We start from the raw sequence: 20,166 nt of genomic DNA on the forward strand, positions 1-20,166 counted from the left end.
ACTGATTGGTTAATAGCTGAAATCTACTACAAAGGAAAACTAGGCAACAGTCTCAAAGTCTTTAGTCCAGTGTTATCATGTGTGTTTAATAACTGTCCTTGGTAACAATTTAGCTAATCCAGATGCTTCTTCTGGAAAAAGCAGCGTATTTCTGAATACCAGAAAAGTAGTGGATGTGTTTTGCTTTTGTGCCATGACCATTTTTTGGCTTAAGAAAGGAAAAGGAAAAAAAGAAAGAAAATGGTTCCAGGGTTTTTGACATATCCTACAGGATGTAACTCTGCCGCGACAGAACAGTCTGTGCCAAGGAGACATTCTTGCTGTTTTCTCTCTGGAGCTTTTCTAGTGTGATGTCATTCAGGTATGCGTGTTACAGGTGAAGATGCTTGGGCATCTGCTATTAAAAGAAAAGGGTCAACTAATCTTGGCAACATTCATGGCTAACATGAAAGTCAGCACAGTAGAACAGAACATGTAGGATCATGAATTTAGAGCTAGAAGGGCCTTAAACGTCATCAGATCTAACCTTCTCATTTTCCAGATACGGAAGTGAGGCACAGAGAGCTTGCCCTAGGTCTCATAGCTAGTAAATATCTGAGGTGAGATTCTTGACTCCAAGTTCATCTGGTGCTCTGTCTACTATACTACATTGTCCTGCATGTTGACCATCTGGAAGAAACTTGTTGTGTGGCTAACAATGTGGCCCTGCCACCTGAATCTTTTCTGGTGTCCAGTGGATATAATATTTTAGGGGCAATTATGTGGCCTTCCAGACTTGGTCAGAAAAATCCAAGTTCAAATTCTGTCTCAGACACTTATTAGCTAGTGTGGCCCTGGGCAAGTCACTTAACCTCTGCCTGCCTCAGTTTCCTCATCTGTAAAATGGGAATAACAGAAGCACCTACATCAAAGCGTTGTTGTAAAGATGAAAATCAAATGAGAAAAAGTTCTAGCTTAAAAATGTTCCATAACTATTAGCTATTTATATCTTGCATTAGTATAAGATTGCTTAAAGTAGCTGATACCTTTTGTTTAAACATAACAGGTATTTCCCAAGAAACACCCAAACAAGCCCTTCCAACAAAGTACACACTCAAGCAAAACTCAGCCATAGAATTGCCAGTAGAATGTTCAAACAGGCACTAGACAACCCCCTTCTCATGTTACTAAAGAGAAAACAGAGCAGGAGAGAAAATGTGACTTGTCTAAGGTCACACAGGTAGTATAAGTAGTATTAGAGCCAGGCCAAGCCTGGTCTCTTGACTCCAGACCCGTAGCCCTTTTCCTCAGCACCGTTATCTCTCAGTGTATCCATCAGAGGCAACAAGACAAGCATTCCAAATACAACTTGTTCCCATTTTATCAGAGGGAATGCAGACTCTGAGAGCATAAGTGAGGCCCATGAACCATGCCTAGTGAATGTGAGAAGCAGGATTCACCCCAGGTCTCCAAATCAGGCTTTCTATCAATGTGACTCCTTAGTTAAAGGAGGAGGACATGACAAGCCAAGTTTTGTGCTCTTTCATTGCCGTCTATACTCATCCTCTTGACAAGATTTTTGTTTTTATTTTGGAGGACTGAACTTCTTTCTAGACGGCTTGGGAAATCTGAACACTCTGGCTTATACAGCATAACAGCCCCTCCTCCCTCTCAGTATCTAGTCATGGTGGGATTTAATTTGGCAAGTGGGATTCACTAGGAAAGGGGACACAAAAGCATAGTGGGGGGAAGTAATAATTTTTATTGAGAATAACTGGAACCTCCAGGTCTATAACATCTCAAGTACAGGGTATAGGGAAAATACTTAAACTGTGAGCGGGAATGCAAGGAACATCAGATTAGCACAACCCTCCATCCCTGGCTGCCACTCTGCCTACCGCTTGCACTGGTCAAGAGAAGAGTGACCTTGGAATTCCAAGCATCCACCTAATCCCAGGGTTGAGTGAAACTGGTGCTGTGAGAAAGAATGTGATGGATCAAGTGGGAAAGTAGTAAAAACATTCTTGTTAGGCCTGGTTTTCTCCTTTTGATAATTTTCCAGAAATCATTTCCATGTTGAAAGCTACAGAAGGGGGTGGGGGGTGGGAATGGAAAGCTATATCCTTCTTCAGCTCACAGATAAGGGCTGGGGATAGGGATCAAGAATGGGTTCAATTAAGAGATAGGGATAGAAACTAAATTTCATTTTTATGGGGAATTGTGTGTAATGAAATTCTGTGCAGTACAGTTCTGCACTTTCTCTTTCTGTTGCCTTAGAGTTGCCTTTTGCAGAGGTGGCGAACATGAAACCATAGACCTTAGGCAGAAACAAACCAGACTGAAATGAAATTGGGAAATAGTCAACAAAATAAGTGAAAATACAATAGAGCAGAGATACTAAGATATTAAGATATCTTAATAGAGATATTAAAATATTAAGTGGTTTTCCAAGTCAACATGCAGCCTCCATATCCTTATATGTGGTTTCTTGGCCCCTGTTTCTTTGAGTTTGACATCTCTAGAACGCTGAGAGATTAAATGACTTTTCCAGGGTCTCACAGCCAGTCTGTCTGAAATGGGAAAACCCAGGTTTTCCTGTCTCCCTGACCAGCTCTATCTACCACAGCCAGTTTTCCTGCGGTAAACTGTGAGTAAATTAGAGTTGATTACAAATAGGGCTCTATTGTCTTTATAAACTTTGGCAGCCAGAGGGAAGGATTACAATGACAATAGGGAGAAATAGGGAAGTCATTGAACTGCAAATCTTTTTGAGTTTCCAACCAAATCTTGAGCTCTATAGAGAAAGTGAAGTGAAAGAAGGACCCACTCCCCCACTCGAAAACAAAAATACTTCTCTCCTGGTGGGCAGGCTAAATCTAAACCTCCTAGTGTTCATAGAGATGGATTAAGCAAATGACCCTGTAAATTTAATTGTAATTTTTGCTCAAACTTGAAAAAAAAAATCAAGGGTAGGATGTCACATTATTAATTGGAAGGTAAGGTTTGTGTGGCTGAACTGCTGTAAGAAGCAGCATGGTAGCATTTGAATTTGGCTAAGTGACCTTGGACCTCAGTTCCATCTGCCAAATGAGAGCAGTAGGAATGATCTCTAAGGACCCTTTCAGCTCGGAAATGCCACGATTCTGTCATTTTCTTGTTTAGAGTCAGCCTTTTCTCCTTGTCATCTTTTTTTCTTTTCTACCCTTCTCATGTTCCCAATCCATGCACACAGACAGGCAATAGAACATTCCGGCAAAGGATTAGTGGTCACCCTGAGAAGCTTTTGAGTTTGTGACTGTTTGAAGAAGAAATACATTGGGGCAAGTTTCTTCAATGGCACCACTCCAGGACGTTTCCTATCTAAGAAGCAACTTCCTCTTCAACATAAACTGTGGTATCCCCATCCTGTTGTAGAACTTGTTGCATGTGGGGCAGCAGGCCTGTGGCTGCAGGGAGGAACAAAGGAAAAGTTAACAGTGAGATGACCTCAGGATTTCTTATCCTAGGTACTAGGGGTTGACCCTTGTGTTTCTTACTTTCCATGCTCTATTTTAAAAATATATACATATATACATATATTTTTAAATGTGTATCTCTAAGATCCAGCCCACCTTCCAGTTCCCAAAGATTTGCCACATGTCTGCCATTCTCTTCTGGACCTCGTCACATAACCCATCTTGTCTAATTATAATTTGTTGTTGCTAGGTAGTTGTTCTTTATCTTTTGACCCCAAATGTCTAAACTTATATTTAATATTTCAAGTTATGCTTAATTGCTAATGAGAGGGCCTGGGGCTGAAATGTGTTCTAAGTTTGTCAGTTTTCTAACAAGCTAATAGAGTCTGGACTTGGAGTGAAGAAAGCTGGCAGTTCAAATTCAGCCTCACACAAGTTGTGACCCTGAGCAAGTTTACTTTCTCTTTCTTAGCCTCAGTTTCCTCATCTGTAAAATGGAGGTAATAATAGTTTCTATGTCTCAGGGTTGTTGTGAGGATTGAATGAGACGACTTATATGAACTTCTGTATTTGCACTCCTGAAAACATCATCTAAATCAATGGTCGCTCCATTGATGGTGACGATAAAGGCTGCATGTCCCCAGGAGCTTTCAGGCTGCATCCTGAGGTATAGGATGTTTTCTGGGGTCTTTTTGACTTTCTTTTCAGAGTCTACATAAAGAAATGAATTTTAAAGAAGCATAAAAGTAGAGCATCAGACCTGGGGAGCAGAGGAGTCCATAGAAAGGGAAAGATAAACAGCTGATTTGATTTAGCAAAGACTGCCTATATTCAGGGCACAGAACATGCTAGGAAGCATTGGGCTGAGGAGGATTACAAAGAAATGAATTTCTAATCCTAGAGCATTACCTGGAGCCTAGGCAGCTCTGACAGCAAGCGAAGCTAACAGCAGACAACCAGCTCTGGGAAGGAGTCATACCATCTCCCAGTGGCAAGGACCTTTGGACTGTGGAGCAAATGGCATCCAGAGAAGCTACAGGGAATCAGGAACCTTAGTGACCTTGGGAAGGATGGGAAGGAAAGGGAGGCATGGAAAAGGGATTCCAAGCTCACTTATAGACCCAGAGGACCTGCCTAGGACTGGGTAGCTTCCAAGGATATTTTCTATCCAGGCACCACCTGCAGCTCAGTGTGTGGATTGGGGGATGATACTTATTGGCAGGATATTATTTTATATTTTAATGTGAAAGCTAAAGGGAAGCAATCCCTGTAGATCCGGGCTCGTTGTGTGTGTGGCCTTGAACCCTTTGGCCTCCTGGTAAAGCCTATGGGCTCTTTCTCAGAAAAAAAAATTTTGGAATGTGTAAAATAAAATACATTGGATTACAAAGGAATTGTTGAGATACGGTTATTAAAATGTTAAAGAGAAATTTGTAGTCCCCAAGTTAAAAAACCTCTGGTGTTAGATAAATGACTGGTGAGGGTCAGCACTATAGGAAACAAGCAGCTATTAGAGCTAGTTGGACACAAGGAGATCTCTAGCTCTGCAAGCAAGTGCATTGATCTTCAGGGGGCAGAAGATGCCACTCCTGAGGCATAGGTATCACATGGAGCTGGATACTCAGACCCTGGTCTTCTAACTCTTCCCCTTCATACATGCTGCATCTGGATTCTAATCTATGGTAACACCACTAGGCATTTACTCTTTCATAATAAGCGAGCTTGTTTCCAATAAGAAATTCCTTCCCTGTCAGGAATTTCAGTGTCTGCTGTCATTTTTCTTTTGAGGGCTGGCTCTGCTTCTTCCCCTTGGGTCTGCCCTTGTGAATATTTATTTTTCCACCTCATTCTTTGGGATTTTTCCCTTTAGCCGGAACAATTTTGAAGTTGCTGCAGGCATCATAGCACTTATATTTCTAGGGAGGATTAATTATGTATTATTATAGAGACCCATTTTAAGTGGGGACTCACTAGTATAACATATGCATACAACTTTTCAGGAGAGAATTGTGTATGAGGTGGGACCTATTTCTAGGTTATGTTCATGGCTGTACAACCTAATTACATTAGCCTTTGTAGTCATTTATTAAACTCTTCTGTCCTCCGTGTCACCACCTGTACAGCGGAGACCTTAATACCCACCTGAAATGGGTAATAAAAATCCTTCGTTAATTAAAACTGCAAGTTCTTTGAGATTACTTACCTCCCTCATCTGCTTACCTCCCTGCTAAAACTATCACGTGCATTAGTTAATTATATATACTTTTAAGTGGTTTATGATTTCTAAAGTGATGGTGTCAGATCAGGGGGTCAATCACCTTTTTGGGAAGTAGCTTGCCAAATTTTCCTTTATTCAATGAGGGTAGAGTGGGGATCTGGGACTCCCTGAAAGTCTGCCCAACTAGCCAGCGCCATAGGGAGGAGGCAGAGGAGGACTCTCTGAAAAAGCCCTAACTTTCCTACTAGATCAGTGCGTTGGTTCGTCAGTCATCCACCTTTTGTTGAATATTTATTATATGTATCCCACTCTGCTAAACCTCAGAGATACAAAATTTCTAAAGTAAAATAAAAGTGTGGTCTCCAGCCCTAAAGTAGCACAAACATACAAACAACTCTGATAATAGTACCTTGGGTTATAGTAGAGATCAAATGAGATGGCACATAAAGGGTTTTGCAAATCTTCAGACTCTATAAATGTTAGCTATTATTATGTATTACACACATTTATACATACATACATGCATATATATGTATATATATATGTGTACACACACAATATAAAGTAAAAATAATCTCATAAGGAAAGCACTAGCAGTAGGAATAGGGGTACTTACTAGCTGTGTGACCCATGGCAAGTCACTTAACTCTGTTGGTCTCAGTTTCCTCATCTGCAAAATGAACAGTATTTCTGTCAAGAAAACTCCAAATGGGGTTGGGCAGAGCTGGACATGACTGAACCACACACTGAAAGAAGAGGAGGAAAGAAAACTCTTTCACTGGCTTCGTGATTTGGGCGAGGACTTATCTCTACAAATCTTCTCTCTTCCCTTAAAAATCACACTGGAGGTATCAAGTAGGGGAAAGGGTGCTAGATTTGGATTCAGGAAGACCTAGGTTGAAATCTGACAATTATTGGCTCTATGACTCTAGGCAAGTCACTTACATTTTCTGAATCTCAGGTAGCCCTCAATCTCTACATTATAGGCCCATCAAAATCTTAGATCTTTGAATTGTTGAACATTTTGATTAGCAACCCCTCCAGTAGATCCTTGGATATAAAGCAGCAACAGAAATGTTGGGTAGTTGATGAGAAAAAAGTGAAGAGACATTACTTGTTTGCTGAAACAGCCACGGAAGCAAAAATTGTTGGTGTTAATTTTAATCCACTCCAAATCACCACTGAAACATTAAGAGAACAATGTGATTCAGTGGGATGACTGCCAAATTTGGAGAGGAATTCACAATAATTGAATTTAAATCCCACCTTGGACACATTACTTATGGGACAGTGGGCAAGTCACTTTACTTTCCCTGGGCCTCAGTTTCCCCCTCCAGTGAGGGGCTGGGACAAGATGGTCTCCAAGGTCCCTTTCCTTTCCAGATATAAGTTGCAATGTTCCTGGTGTAACAATTAAGCAGTGATCCCTTTTTGAATTCTCTGTAAGTCGTTTTCTCCTTCCTCTTCCCCCCTCCCCCCCAACATTTCCTAAATCCTGAAACAGGCAATTTTGGGACTTGTCGCAGTTGAGAACATTAATGGAGTTTTACATTTTGAGTTGGCTAATGATGGGGATATAGGACCTTCTATGCTGGTCCCTCAGGGGTTTCTATTTTAAGCATTTATTAAACCTTGCTGTCATGCAATGTACTCTGAAGAGTCTTCGACCTTTCTTTATGTTAAAAAAAAAAATACCACACACTCAGTTTAAAACTTTTTTCCCCCTTTCTCCACAGTTTGTAAAGATATCCGGGCAAGATCAGGAGTTGAACTTGAAACTGTTTGTCAATTTCTATACCGATGTTTAAGGATGGGAAAAGAAACCATTACCTCTGTAATTTAATATTTTTTATTTAGCTAAATTTGATCCCTCTTAAAAATCTCATCCACTTTGAAGTCTATTTTGTAGTTTAATTAATGCAGCAAGGGTTTTTATTTTACTCTCTGTGGAGATAATCTTAATCCATTCCCAGTGACCTTTTCTTGTGCAAATTAGTTGTACACGCCTGTTTAAGCAAATGGGCCTTTGCAAGATGTCTCTTCCTAATGACGGGTTTATAATTGAAAATTGGCTTACTCCCATATGCCTAGTTTGTGTGAGAATATAAAAATAGATGTGGACTTTAAAAATATAAATGTATACATCAGTACCCCCCCCCCCCAAAAAAAAAGACAGGAGGAAAGAATATCCAGTGCCTTTGGGCTATGATTAAATTAGACTATTAAGAGTCAGAAAGTGTGGATGACATAAGTTACTGCCAAAGTAGCACCTGTCTGTAGAACTGTGGAGGCTCTTTGGAAAGGAGAGGGTGGAGGCTGATCTCGATGCTTCCTAGACAATCCCAAACCTTCTACTCAGTAGAGGCTTGACTAAAAGTCAGATTACCTCATAATGAACTGGAAACGGTTGAGATGTTTACTCTAAATGGTTGGAAGGAATGGGCGTAAATGAAAAGGAGATATTTAATCTTGACTAAACTTTACTCTATTGGCATAGAGAAGAAGGTGTCACTCAAGGTGTATTTTTACATCCTTTGCTTTTTTATATCCCCAAATGATTTCTTGCTCTGACTCCCCCCCCCCCCCCTTTTTAGGATCATCACTTTCCCTTCCTTCCCCATCCTCCTCTCTCCCTAAATTTGAGTTGTTCTGCTACAGGAAGATTTGCCTTGTGTTGCTGAATGTTCTTTAGCTAAATGTAGAGACTTTGGCTCAGAGGAGGGAGCAAATGTTGCTTGTGCTCACTGTGAAGGTTTCTGGAGTTAGTTGTAACTGTGTTTTTTGTCTCTTTTCTTTTTGGAGAGGGGGGGATGTGAGGGGTGAGGTGGGGAAGACCCAGTCCTGTCTTAGCTTTCACAGGCTTTTGTGACTGACTGAAATGGCATTTTAAAAACCAACAGAAAAAAAGGGTAGTTTTTAAATTTTATTTTATATCAAGAAAAAAGGGGAATGTTTCATTTGCTGTCGCAACAAAACTCAACTTCTAAGACACAGACGCTGGTACCCAATCTGTTGAAGTAGTGGCCACTGGACTGGTGTCAGATGATATTGTTTACAAAGCATATTTTAACTTTTATCCAACTCAATCTTTAATGTTTGTCGAGCCCGTCACAACCAACTCCCCTCCCTAGAAAGAGAACAGTAAGACTGGAGCTCATGTCTATACAGATTTGGTCTCAATCCATTTGATTTGAGCATATAAGTCAGTTAATCAAAAAGCATTTATTATTAGGCATTTGTTATGTGGCAGACTCTGGAGCAAAAAATATAAAGAATGAAATAATTCCCTATTCCCTAGGAGTAGCTTACGTTCCAATAGGCAGAGACAACAGGCACAGAATAATAGGAGCTAACATTTATTTAGTGCTTACTCTGTGCCAGGCCCTGGGCTAAGCGCTTTGCCATTATTATCTCTTTTCATCTTCATGACAACCTGGGAAGTAGGTAACATTATTATCCCCATTCTGTAGACGAGAAACTGAGGCAAACAGAGATTAAGTGATTTGTCACACAGTAAGTGTCTGAATTCAAATTTGAATTCAGGTCTTCCTGAGTCCAGGCCCAGAGCTCCATCCATTGGGCTGTTTAGCATATGCACCATAGGTATGCGTAGTCCATCTGATGGCCATCATCATCTCTTCCCTTGGGTCTTCATTATTTAATTACATATTTTTCTCCCTCTAGGTATGATTATCGAGAAATGCTGCACAATGCCACTTTCTGTCTGGTTCCCCGTGGCCGCAGGCTTGGCTCCTTTAGATTTCTGGAGGCACTGCAGGTAAGACGCACTCTACAGGTTATTATTAATGCTAATAATATTCATATCACCACCACTACCAAGAACTCACATTTATCCAGCCCATTAAGGCTTGCACTTTAATAATCACTAGTAATAATGGCTAGGATTCATATACGGTATGCAGAGGTTCACAAACTGCTTACAAGGTTGGCAAGATGCTTTATAAATTATCGCACTTGATCCTCACAACAACCCTGTGAGGTCGATGCCATTATTATCCCCTATTTTATAATTAAGAAAACGGAGTCTTAAGTGACTTGCCCATCCAAGGCAGGATTCAAATTCAGGTCTCCAAGTCCAGGACTCTACCCAGGACTTTACATAAAGGATCTCATTCTATTTTCTTGACATTCTTGTGAAGTCGGTGACAGGATTATTCCAGTTTTACAGAGGGTCAGAGGGGTTAGGGAGTTGTCTGGGATCTCCCAAGTAATAAGTGTCTGTGGTGGGACTTGAATCTTATCTTTCCTTACTGCTAGGTAGTACCTAGTCTCTTTCCCATCTCTCTCCCGCTGCTTTGTAGCTTCCTTTTGAGTTTTGGCTTCTTCCATTAGACTGTTCAGGCAGCTAGGCAGTGCAGTGAAGGACTCATCTTCCTGACTTCAAATCTGGTCTCAGATGCTCACTAGCTCAGATGCTTATTAGTGACCCTGGGCAAGTCACTTCACCCTGTTTGCCTGAGTTTTCTCATCTCTGAAATGAACAGGAAAAGGAAATGGAAAATCACTCCAGTATCTTTGCCAAGAAAATCCCAAGAGGGATCATGAAGCATCAGACGGGACTGAACAACCACAAAAATTAGACTAAGCTCCCCAAGGGCAGGGATTGTATTTATATCCCCAGTGCTTAGTGCCTGGTGCACAGTAGGCTCTTAATAAATGTTTATTGGCCCAACTGACTATAAAGTCAGCACTCTATTCATCATGCTGTACTGCTTCCCGGCTTAAGATAGACTTGGGAATTAAGACTGGTTCTGGTGTGTTTAATATTATGCCTAAAGAGGGCATGGGGATGAGGTGGGGAAGCATGATTTTCCCTGGAGGCTTGCAACTTGTTTCTGTGTGCTTGTACATACCTCTGCAGTGAGAGCCCCCTGCCTTGGGGAGAGGACCCTTAAATAAGTTGCTTTTTCCCTTGAAGGGGGCTGTCCCGATCATGGGTGAGCACAGGGGCCAGACCAGTTTGCCACACTTGTCTGACTAGTGTTAGAGCTGGATTCCTTGGGGAGGACTCTGGCCACTGCCAATACCCAAACTCTGCAAGTGGGAAAATAGTTTATTGTTTTCACTCCATAAAAGCAAAATTGTCTGTTATATTCTCCACTCAATATCCTCTGAGTCCTAAGTGAAAGTGATACTCAGCAGGGTGGCTTGGTTCCAGCTGCTCTATCTAATGCTTAGGGACTTAGCAGTGAGGGGGCCTCAGGTTTGGTGATTCTCCAATTCCAGTGCCTTCATGGGAGTAACTCGTACAGGGGAAAAACTCTTCTTTCCTGCTCCCTCATTCCCTGATGAACTAAATACTCCTTGATGCATAGAAACAGTTGCCAGTGGGCTTCATTAGATAGTTGCCACCAGACTTTATTGGTCCTAAGGGCCATCCTGCTATATTCCCCAGTGCCCACACCTCTTGGTTCTTACATCCCTGTATTCTATATTCCCTATAAATCTGTACATACCCTTCTCTTCAAGAAACTTCTACCTTGTACTTTCATAATTACATCTTCCTACCACCTCCAGCTGAAAACTGTTGTAGCTGTTTCTAAAAACAGAACAGCCTCCTTTCCTTTAAAATCTTTAAGATTCCCCTCACCATTCTCCAAAGCATAACAAACAGACATTCATTCATCCCCTCCATGTCTCTTGTACCTCACCAGTCTGGGACTTTCTGTCTTAAATTCCTTAGAATTGGGCTTTTGTGAATTGTTTAAGATCTTTTTTGTTGTGATGTCATGCATTCTACCAGCATACTGATATAATAGAAGAAGTCTCTGGATGTGGAGTCAGGAGATCCGCATCTTACCCTAATACTAACTTGAGCTAGTTATGTGGCTAAAGGCAAGTCCATCGATGATTTAGCCACAGGCAAGTGATCTCAGTTTCTTCATCTGCATAGTGGCAATAGTAACACTTCTAGCCAACCCTGCAGGTCATCATGAACAAAGTTCCTTGTTCCCTTCATGACCCCATTTTAGGTTTTCTTGGCAAAGTAACTGGAGCAGTTTGCCATTTCCTTCTCCAATTCATTTTACAGATGAGGAAACTAAGGCAAACAGGGTTAAGTGACTTGTCCAGGGTCACATAGCTAGTAGATGGCTGAAGTCAAATTTAAACTCAGGAAAGATGAGTCTTCCTGACTCCAGGTGTTGTATGCCATCCGCTACACCATGTAGTTACCCCATGAAGAAAGTTTACAGCTATATATAAATGTGAATTGTTATGGAGGTGACGATGATTTGGATCACTTAGCACTAAAGAGAACATGGTTGTGATTCAGTTGACTTAGAGGGAAAAGTACACACCTTTTACTAAATAAGTTCAGAAAAAGGAAAGTCAGGGATGTATGTAAATAGACTGGAATGTTAATATACCATGAAAGACAAGAAACTCACACATACTCACAAGTAGGAAGAAATTTGAAAGAAGAATATAAAGTGAGATACAACAAAAAAATTTATGAGGCATTTTTTAAAGAAGAAAAAGCAAAAAAATCATTGCAATTATTTTGTTAAAGTTTGTATTTTTAATGAAACATTTAAATAATTTTCAGTATAATGTTGTACTTGTGGTTTTGTTCTCCATTCTGTTTATTTGATTGTTGGTATTTCTTACAGTTGTTAAGTTTGTGATCAAGTCAGATTTATAATCAAGTTCTTGTCAGACAAAGAGGGAGCTATTCTGTGTAGAATGTGACACTTAGAGGTGAATCACTTTAACTGGGATGTGTAAAAATGGGCCAAAGTGTTTTATATTCAAGGCTAGTTTTATGCTAAGACTTCAGTGGGGCCAAATTTTCATTGCTTTTAATGAAACCGCTCCATCCTGACTGTTGTTTCAATGGCAGCAGAAATGATCGGGTTTGAGGAAAGGATAGAAATAGGATTTTAAAAACCTTGTGCAAAACTTCCAAACTATTAACAGAGTTAGCTTAGGCTTTAGGGTTTCCTATCAGACACAGAACTCCTTAGAGTATTAATCTTTCAGTTCTTTTGATCTTTCTTCATGGTCCTAAGAGTCTGGGATCCAAAGGACATAGGAAATGATAGTAATTTGATTGGTTATGATTTTTGCCTTAGTTAAGTGTGGAGCCTCTGGTACCACTTTTTAACCTGGTGATGGTTCCTTTTTTTTGTGCAGGCTGCCTGCGTCCCGGTGATGCTAAGCAATGGATGGGAGTTACCATTCTCTGAAGTGATTGATTGGAACCAAGCTGCCATCATCGGGGATGAGAGATTGTTATTACAGGTAAGAAAAGGGCTATGGCCTTCAGCAGATCAGTTGATTATTGCTGCCACCATCCAAAGTTACCAGGAAGATGAATCCAAAAGGTCAGCACTATAAAAGAAATTTTATCATGAGAAAATGGTCTGTGTCACGGTGAATATTAACTCATTTAACAAGACACCTTTCACTTCCCAGTACAACATCTGCCCTGAGCAGGGGAGCAGATTTTGAAATGGAAAACATACTGACAAAGAACGCCATTTGGGGGTGGGGAGGAGATGAGAGGACTGGAGAAAAGGGGGAGGTGGATAACGCCTCAGCTTAAGACTTCTTACTTTATTTGTGTTTGTTTATTTGTAATGACACCAGTGGGTTTGCTGTGCTCCCTCTCCTCACTCCCTACCTCACATTCCTTTCTGTCTATTTCTGTTTGGCTTAATACTGGCTTCCAGAAGAAGACAGACCTCTAAAAAATAAATGAAAGTGTCCAGAACATCATGGAAACCCACATCAGAGTATTAAAAATCTGCTTGCGTTTTGTATTAATAGTAAAAAGTCTTACATCCCTTATGCCTTTGCCTAAAAGCCACTCTCCAAACACTGTACTTTTAGCCTTTGGGCATTTGCAGCATCCTAGTACCAACACTTCTTGAGTGAGTGTCACTGTAATGGGTGTTAAAGTTTAATCAGCCTCAGGATGAAAGGTGATCCAGGTATCAAAAACCATTGTTACCTTGAGCGGTCTACACAGAACACAATCACTAGGCTCAGTATAGATTTTAACTCCTAAAACACCCTTCCCCCCTCCCACCCCCCAGTTTAATTTTTTTTCCTGACCTTTGTGGTATGTTTTTTTCTCCCGTGTACAGGCTAGTTTCTGTACAGCTGCTCCCATATTGAATAGCTACTGTGCTGTTGTTAACAATGGCTTGAGAGAGCTGGCTCAGAGCCGGAATGTCTGCTCTGGGAAATGTTTTTGTTATGTTACAATTTTTCATTTCCTGTTTTAGAACAGCTAGAATGTTTTTATTTGCATATTGTCTTGTCATCGTGTCGCCAAGAGAGCTTAAGGCAGCTTTCCTGAATCTATTTTGGTCGGTTCAGTTAGGTTTTGTTACCATACATGACCTTTTTATTAAGACTCTATCCAGTGCCATGACTTCCAAAACCACCCTGTCAAATCGGGATTAATTTATCATTTCCCCTTACCTGTATCTGCCGACAAGCAGATTAATAACTAATAGCCAGACACCATTAAAACTGGGAACTCTGTGTCTTTACAGCCGGGCAAAATCATCTTCCTGAGCAATGGATTTCTCTTGGCAACATACTGTCAGAGACATGCAAGTATTATAAACATATCCACGTTGCTTCTCACATTGAACTGCCTGCTGCAAGTTCAGGATAAGCACGTGCATTCAGGCTAGAAGAACAAATGCAGATGTTGAAAGATGCCGACAAATTCTCCTTCATGGCCCCATCAGGTGCAATTTTCTGGGGAGTCAAGGGTAATAGGGTGATGGTGAGGTCTTATTATTCATTTGAAATGATCTTTCAGAACTATAATATCCAATGTGGATTCTGTTTAGGGTTTCCTTATATATCCATTCTTTGGTGATCCAGAAAATTTTCTCGAAGCTGACATAAAAATTAATTTTCTACCACTCACCAAAAATCTCTCATTTGAAAGATTGTCTGGATGTCTTCTCCAAGGGTATTTTACTTCCAAATGACCCTTGAGATCTAAGTTGCCTAAAGTTTCCTTGCCAACTTTTCTGTCTCACCTGTTGTCTCTGTGTTTTGATGGGTGTCATGGTTGCAGGTGCATACTTTGGTTAGCATCCGGTTTTGAATATTTGCCAGAAGTGTTCATCTTGCTTTCTTCTTTTCAACGTGAAACAGCGTCATTTGCCTCCCCAAAGAGGAATCAAGAACCAAAAGAATATGCCTTCTTCCTCCTCCTCTCCCTTTCCCCCTGGTCTCAGCCACCTGCGGAAATTCAAAGCTGGAACTGTTGATGATGACATGAATAACTTTTTAGGATCAAACAGCCAGAAGAGCATCATCATTCCTGCTCTAGCCTGAGCTGATGTGGCTAACTGCTTGTTGCACAAAGAAATGTACCTAAAGAGATGGGAGCAAAAAACAGTTTAATCCCTGCCCCTTAACACCGGCCCCCATTTCTGTAGATAAGACCTTGAGAGAAAGGAAGACCAGGGAAGAAAAAACAGATGGCCAAGGTGTGGAATAGGACCTAGGAAACTGCAGAAACTCTAGGCAGCATGGTCTCTGAGCACTCATAAGGAAGAAAGAAGACACACACTGGGTTCATGTTTTCTCCTTGGACTAGCCAATAGAAGCCCTATGTTCCAAAGAATAGGTCATCACTAGAGGAATGATATGCAGGACACTCTGCTGGAAATTATCATATGTACTTGGATGTGCTATGTTCTGTAATGTTATGTAAGCTATTCATGTGTTGTTTGAAGAAATAAGTATATGTAAAGGCTGAAAGGAAATCTGTTACTTATCTGTTACCATGTATGTCCTCCCAGTAGGATGTAAGCACCTTATGGGCAGAGGCTGTTGGACTTTTGCCGTTTTTGTATTGCCCTCTAGGAGATAATCTTACGCGAAGTAGGTGCTTAATGAATATTTGTTAGATTTGTATTTGTTACCTATGCCTAAGGAAGGGAAAGTGATCTTGGAAAGCTTCCTTTGTTACAAACTGGGCTTCTCATCCTGGGTTCTAAGATTATTTCAATATAACTGTTTTCTTTGGGAACCAATGTGCTTTGTTTTATGCATTTAAAAATGTCATTCTAAGAAGAGTCCGTAGCTTTCACCAATCTGCTGAAGGAGTTTAGAACATGTTGTGGTTTAATTTCAGTCTTGTCTGATTCTTTGTGACCCCTTTTGGGGGCTTTCATGGCAAGATCATGAAGCAGTTTGCCATTTCCTTCTCCAGCTCATTTTATAGATGAGAAACTGAGGCAAACAGGGATAAGTTGCCCAGGGTCACTCAACTTGTAAGCGTCTGAGGCTGAATTTAGACTCAGGATGATGAGTCTTCCTGATTCCAGGTCTGGCGTTCCATCCACTGCACCACCTATCATATTGTAGGCTATTATTTAGTGTTGCCTTGATCTGGAAGAGCATAGGCAGGACAGATATAGAGATATGGGTCTAAAAGGCTGGAGGAATCCAAGGAAGCATTGGAAAGGAATGGGATAGGAACAGGACAAACAGGTGGTCCAAGAAAAACTTGACTAAAAGCGTTGTATCTGGAGGAACAGCTAAATAAAGAAACCAGCAAGGAACTGTCTCCAGGACTAGATCCTATTGTGTAAGTTTGCTTAATTTGTAAATAGCTTGAACATCTGTAACCCTCTCATTCTTTAGTAGAAATTATGACCAGAAGACTGGCCTGGATGATAGCTCTTATAATGACTGCCTCCCTAGATAGGTGTGTAGCAGTTAAGAGGGAGTCATTCTCAAGGCTGATCTTGGAGTGGCAGTCAAGAGAGCACCTTGTAGTCATCTATCTACATACAGATCCTCATGGATCACCAAAGTCACCATGTGATTCCTAGTTCCATATCAGTATTATTCATCTCCTAGACTATTGAAGCAGCAGTTACTCAAAATTTAGTTCCATGTCTCTGAGGAGATACGGATGGAAGATCTCAGTAGACAGCAAAATTACCAACTTAGAAATGGGTGGGAGATGGGAGGAGATATGTTCATAAGTTGACGGTTTGGAATTTAAGGTGAATGGTTCTATAGAAAGTACTCTATTTTATTTTTAAATTTTTATTTATTTTATTTTTAATTTATTGAATAATACAAGCATAGTATAATAAAAAATGATGATTACACGTAAAACTGCAAGTCTATTATGTCCAGTTTGCTATTCCTTTTTAATATATAAAATATATGAAAATAAGAGATAGGGAGAAAAGAAAATATTCTAGCTTTCTTTAGAGGCAAATGGATTTTTTATAAGCCACAAAGCTACATTTCAACTTTGACAACTTGTGTCCCCAGCTCCCACAACCTTTGCCACAACCACAGTGCTGGCCACCAAACAAAATTGACATCCTTCCACTTCACAGCCTTGGCCACCCTGGGTAAAGAACATGTGACAACTTGGTGAATTCTCAGATCTCAGAGACTAAGGGAAGCTCTGCTTTCTCCCCAGCTTAATTCTTCTTCTGTACAAGATCATGGGATCCACAGCTGACCCTCAGAGGCCTAGTCCAATCTATGTCTTGAACAAGAATAACCTTGATGCTATCCATCCTGACAAATGATTGTTCCAGACTCTCTGGCCATTTCCTCTTTGCAGAGAAAGGGCAGCTCAATGGCAAACAGGCTTGAAACCTTTCTTTCCCTCCTCTCTTACCCCACTCCATTCCTTCTCTCCTTCCATTTCTACTCCATCCTTCCTCTTTTTCTCCTTTCCCTCCCTCTTCTTTTCCTTCCTCATCCCTTTTTTCTTCCTTCTGTATGACTTTTTATCATGCATTTAACCTTCATCAACACACAAATATTTTAGCATATGAAAAACAGAAAAGAATTGTATATGAAACTCTGAACTTTTGCTGTGTACAGTTTTTTTGAGGTTATGATGAATTTATCAAAGTAGTAATAAAATTGTTCTATTGATGTCCTCTTTTGAACTTCCTCCTCCCACCTCTCCCCACTCTATATATGTTTTAATATTTTATTGATAGTCTTTTCACTTTTTTAAAATATCTCTATCAGATGACGTAGTGGATAGAGTGCTGGACCTGGAGTCAAGAAGACTTAACTTCCTGAGTTCAAGTCTGACCTCAAACACTTACTAGCTGGTTACCCTGGGAAAGTCACTTAACCCTGCTTGCCTCAGTTTCCTCATCTGTAAAATGAGCTAGAGAAGGACAAGGCAAACCACTCCAATATCTTTGCCAAGAAAATACCAAATGGGGTCACAAAAAGTCAGATGAGACTGAAACAACTGAACAACAACAAATCGCTACTAAATCCTTCTCTTTGCGTCGGATAGAAGCCCCACCTTATTACAAATAGCATAGTCAAACAAAACACTCATAGTGACACATTGGCCATTTATCTGACGTTGGTTATGGCACAAAATGTCTACATCTTATCATGTATCATTTGTCCATTCTCCCCTCTGCTAAGAGATGGAAAGAGTTTTTCATCATCCATCTTTGTGAAGTCATAATTGTTTACTGTATTGATCAAAGTTCAGTAGTCCTCTCCCATTTTATCAGATTACAAGATTTAGCAAAACTAAGCCATTTCCAAAACCATACATCTCGTTCTTCACCTTGACTTCATTGCTTCTTTGTCAGAAGGTTATTTTTTTGTCACCAGTCCTTTGCAAACATGATTGGTCATTGCCTGGATCAGAAATCTTTGAGTCTTCCAGCATCTTAACCATGTTGGCTATGTTGGTAGCTTTCTCTAGATCCTTGGTGTAGACTTGGTCCTATATAATAATACTTTCTCAGCACTTGGAACAGTGCCCCTATTAAACTGTGTACTGAATAAGAATTAAGGATGTACCCATCTCTTTGGTTCCTTTGCATCAAGGAAATAAGTTCAGTCCTGTATGCCTAGATTAAGAAAATAATTAGAGGTATAATGAGCAAGTACTGAGACCAATTGACTTATACTTGCATGTTTTGTTTAGACCAGCAGACATATTCCAATAAACACAATAGCCCCATCCCATCAATTTCCTGAAAAGTTAAGCAAAACTGAGTAGAAGAATGATACTGATGGGTCCATGCCATGAGGCTAACCTGATATACATACTTTTCTCCATTTTATTGTTTTATCAAAATCTGCACCTGTGGGAAGTTCTGTGTTTGTTCCAGGAACACATAAACTTCTTTCTCTCTCCCTTTTTTTCAACTTTTGTTAGTATTCTTTGTTTTCACATCACTGCATTTTCCAGTACATCCTTCCTTTCTCCCCCACCTAGAAAAATGTTGATGACTTTAAAAAAAAAGAGAGAGAGGAAAATAATTCAGCAAAATTAACCAAGACCTCCGTCAAGTTCCACAGTATATGCAGTATTCCATATCTGGAGTACCCCACCTCTTACAAGAAGAGAGAGAGGTAAATTGTTATCTCTTTTCTTTAGGGTCCAGCTTGGTCATCACAATTACCCAGCATTCATTTTTTTTTTGCTCATTCCATTTGCATTGTTGTGTTCATTGACATATTCTTCCACCATTCTTACGGGAATCAGAAAAAGGAAACACATGGAAGGAAATGACATTGCCAAATGTTTATGGGCACAAATAGTCACTTTGCAGTTGAGTAATTTCTTTACATCTGGAGAAAGAACTGATAGATAGAAATAGGTTTAGAATGCTTTTACGTGTGTGCACACACACGTTTCTGTCTAATGGCAGCCATCTCTAGGAAGGGAAGAAAAAAGAGAAAAAAGAAATTTAAATTAACTTAAATTTAAATTAAGTGATTAAAATGATAATTTTGTTATATATTTAAAAGGAGTAGCAAATTGTACATACTAGATTTACAATTTCATGTGCACTCATCTTTTTGTTATGGAAATGCTTGTTTTGTTCCATAAATTAAAAGCAAAATAAATATTTGTTTAAAAAAGAGGCAACTACGAATGAGGCTTGCATTCAGCATATATTGCTTTAAAACTCTTCCAATCAATACCAGATATTTTTATCTTTTTACTTCATAGTTTCCCACCTGTATTAGTCAATGCTTTCCAGAGTCTTCCCTGCCTCAAGTCTCTATGCCTCAGTTCAATAGTATTTTCTGGTAAAGTTCTTGTATTTGCCCTTTTGTGGACTCTTTGAGGTCTCAAGGTCTCTACAGTGTGCTCAGAGAAGAGTCTTTTGTCCGCTCTTTAGGTTATTTTATCTTCAGGAAACCTGAAGTCAAATTCTACCTCCTTCTCTTACTTAGTTGTGTGACCTTGGTTGGACAAGGCAGCTTCTCTGAACGTCAGTATTCTCATCTACAAAAAAGTGCTATCTGTCCTGCTTATCTCACAGGGCTTTGGAGGCTCACATGAGGGAGTGTGAATATAAGGATATTATATAGAGTCTTTGTATAGAGTGTGAATAGAAGGATAAAGTGTTATTATTCAAGAAAAAATATTGATTACCTGATACAGATCCTTTATAACTTGTGTAGGTGGATATAGCAATTTCTGCCACAGAAATAATCAAAGATATGAGTCCCAAACTACATGGGCTGTTTCATTGGAACCTTTCT

The 20,166-nt window shown here is 40.0% G+C and overlaps 1 protein-coding gene across 1 annotated transcript in view; it reads left to right on the forward strand.

The window, feature by feature from the left end:
* Nucleotides 1-20,166, forward strand: part of EXT1 (exostosin glycosyltransferase 1) — a 342,886-nt gene that overhangs the window by 285,122 nt on the left and 37,598 nt on the right. Inside the window, exons 2-3 of the mRNA XM_072603234.1 lie at nucleotides 9,337-9,430; nucleotides 12,808-12,915. Coding sequence (XP_072459335.1) covers nucleotides 9,337-9,430; nucleotides 12,808-12,915 — 202 coding nt within the window. The remainder of the gene's footprint in view (nucleotides 1-9,336; nucleotides 9,431-12,807; nucleotides 12,916-20,166) is intronic.

This window comes from Notamacropus eugenii, chromosome 4, assembly GCF_028372415.1.
Source record: "Notamacropus eugenii isolate mMacEug1 chromosome 4, mMacEug1.pri_v2, whole genome shotgun sequence".
In the NCBI taxonomy this organism is placed as follows: domain Eukaryota; kingdom Metazoa; phylum Chordata; class Mammalia; order Diprotodontia; family Macropodidae; genus Notamacropus; species Notamacropus eugenii.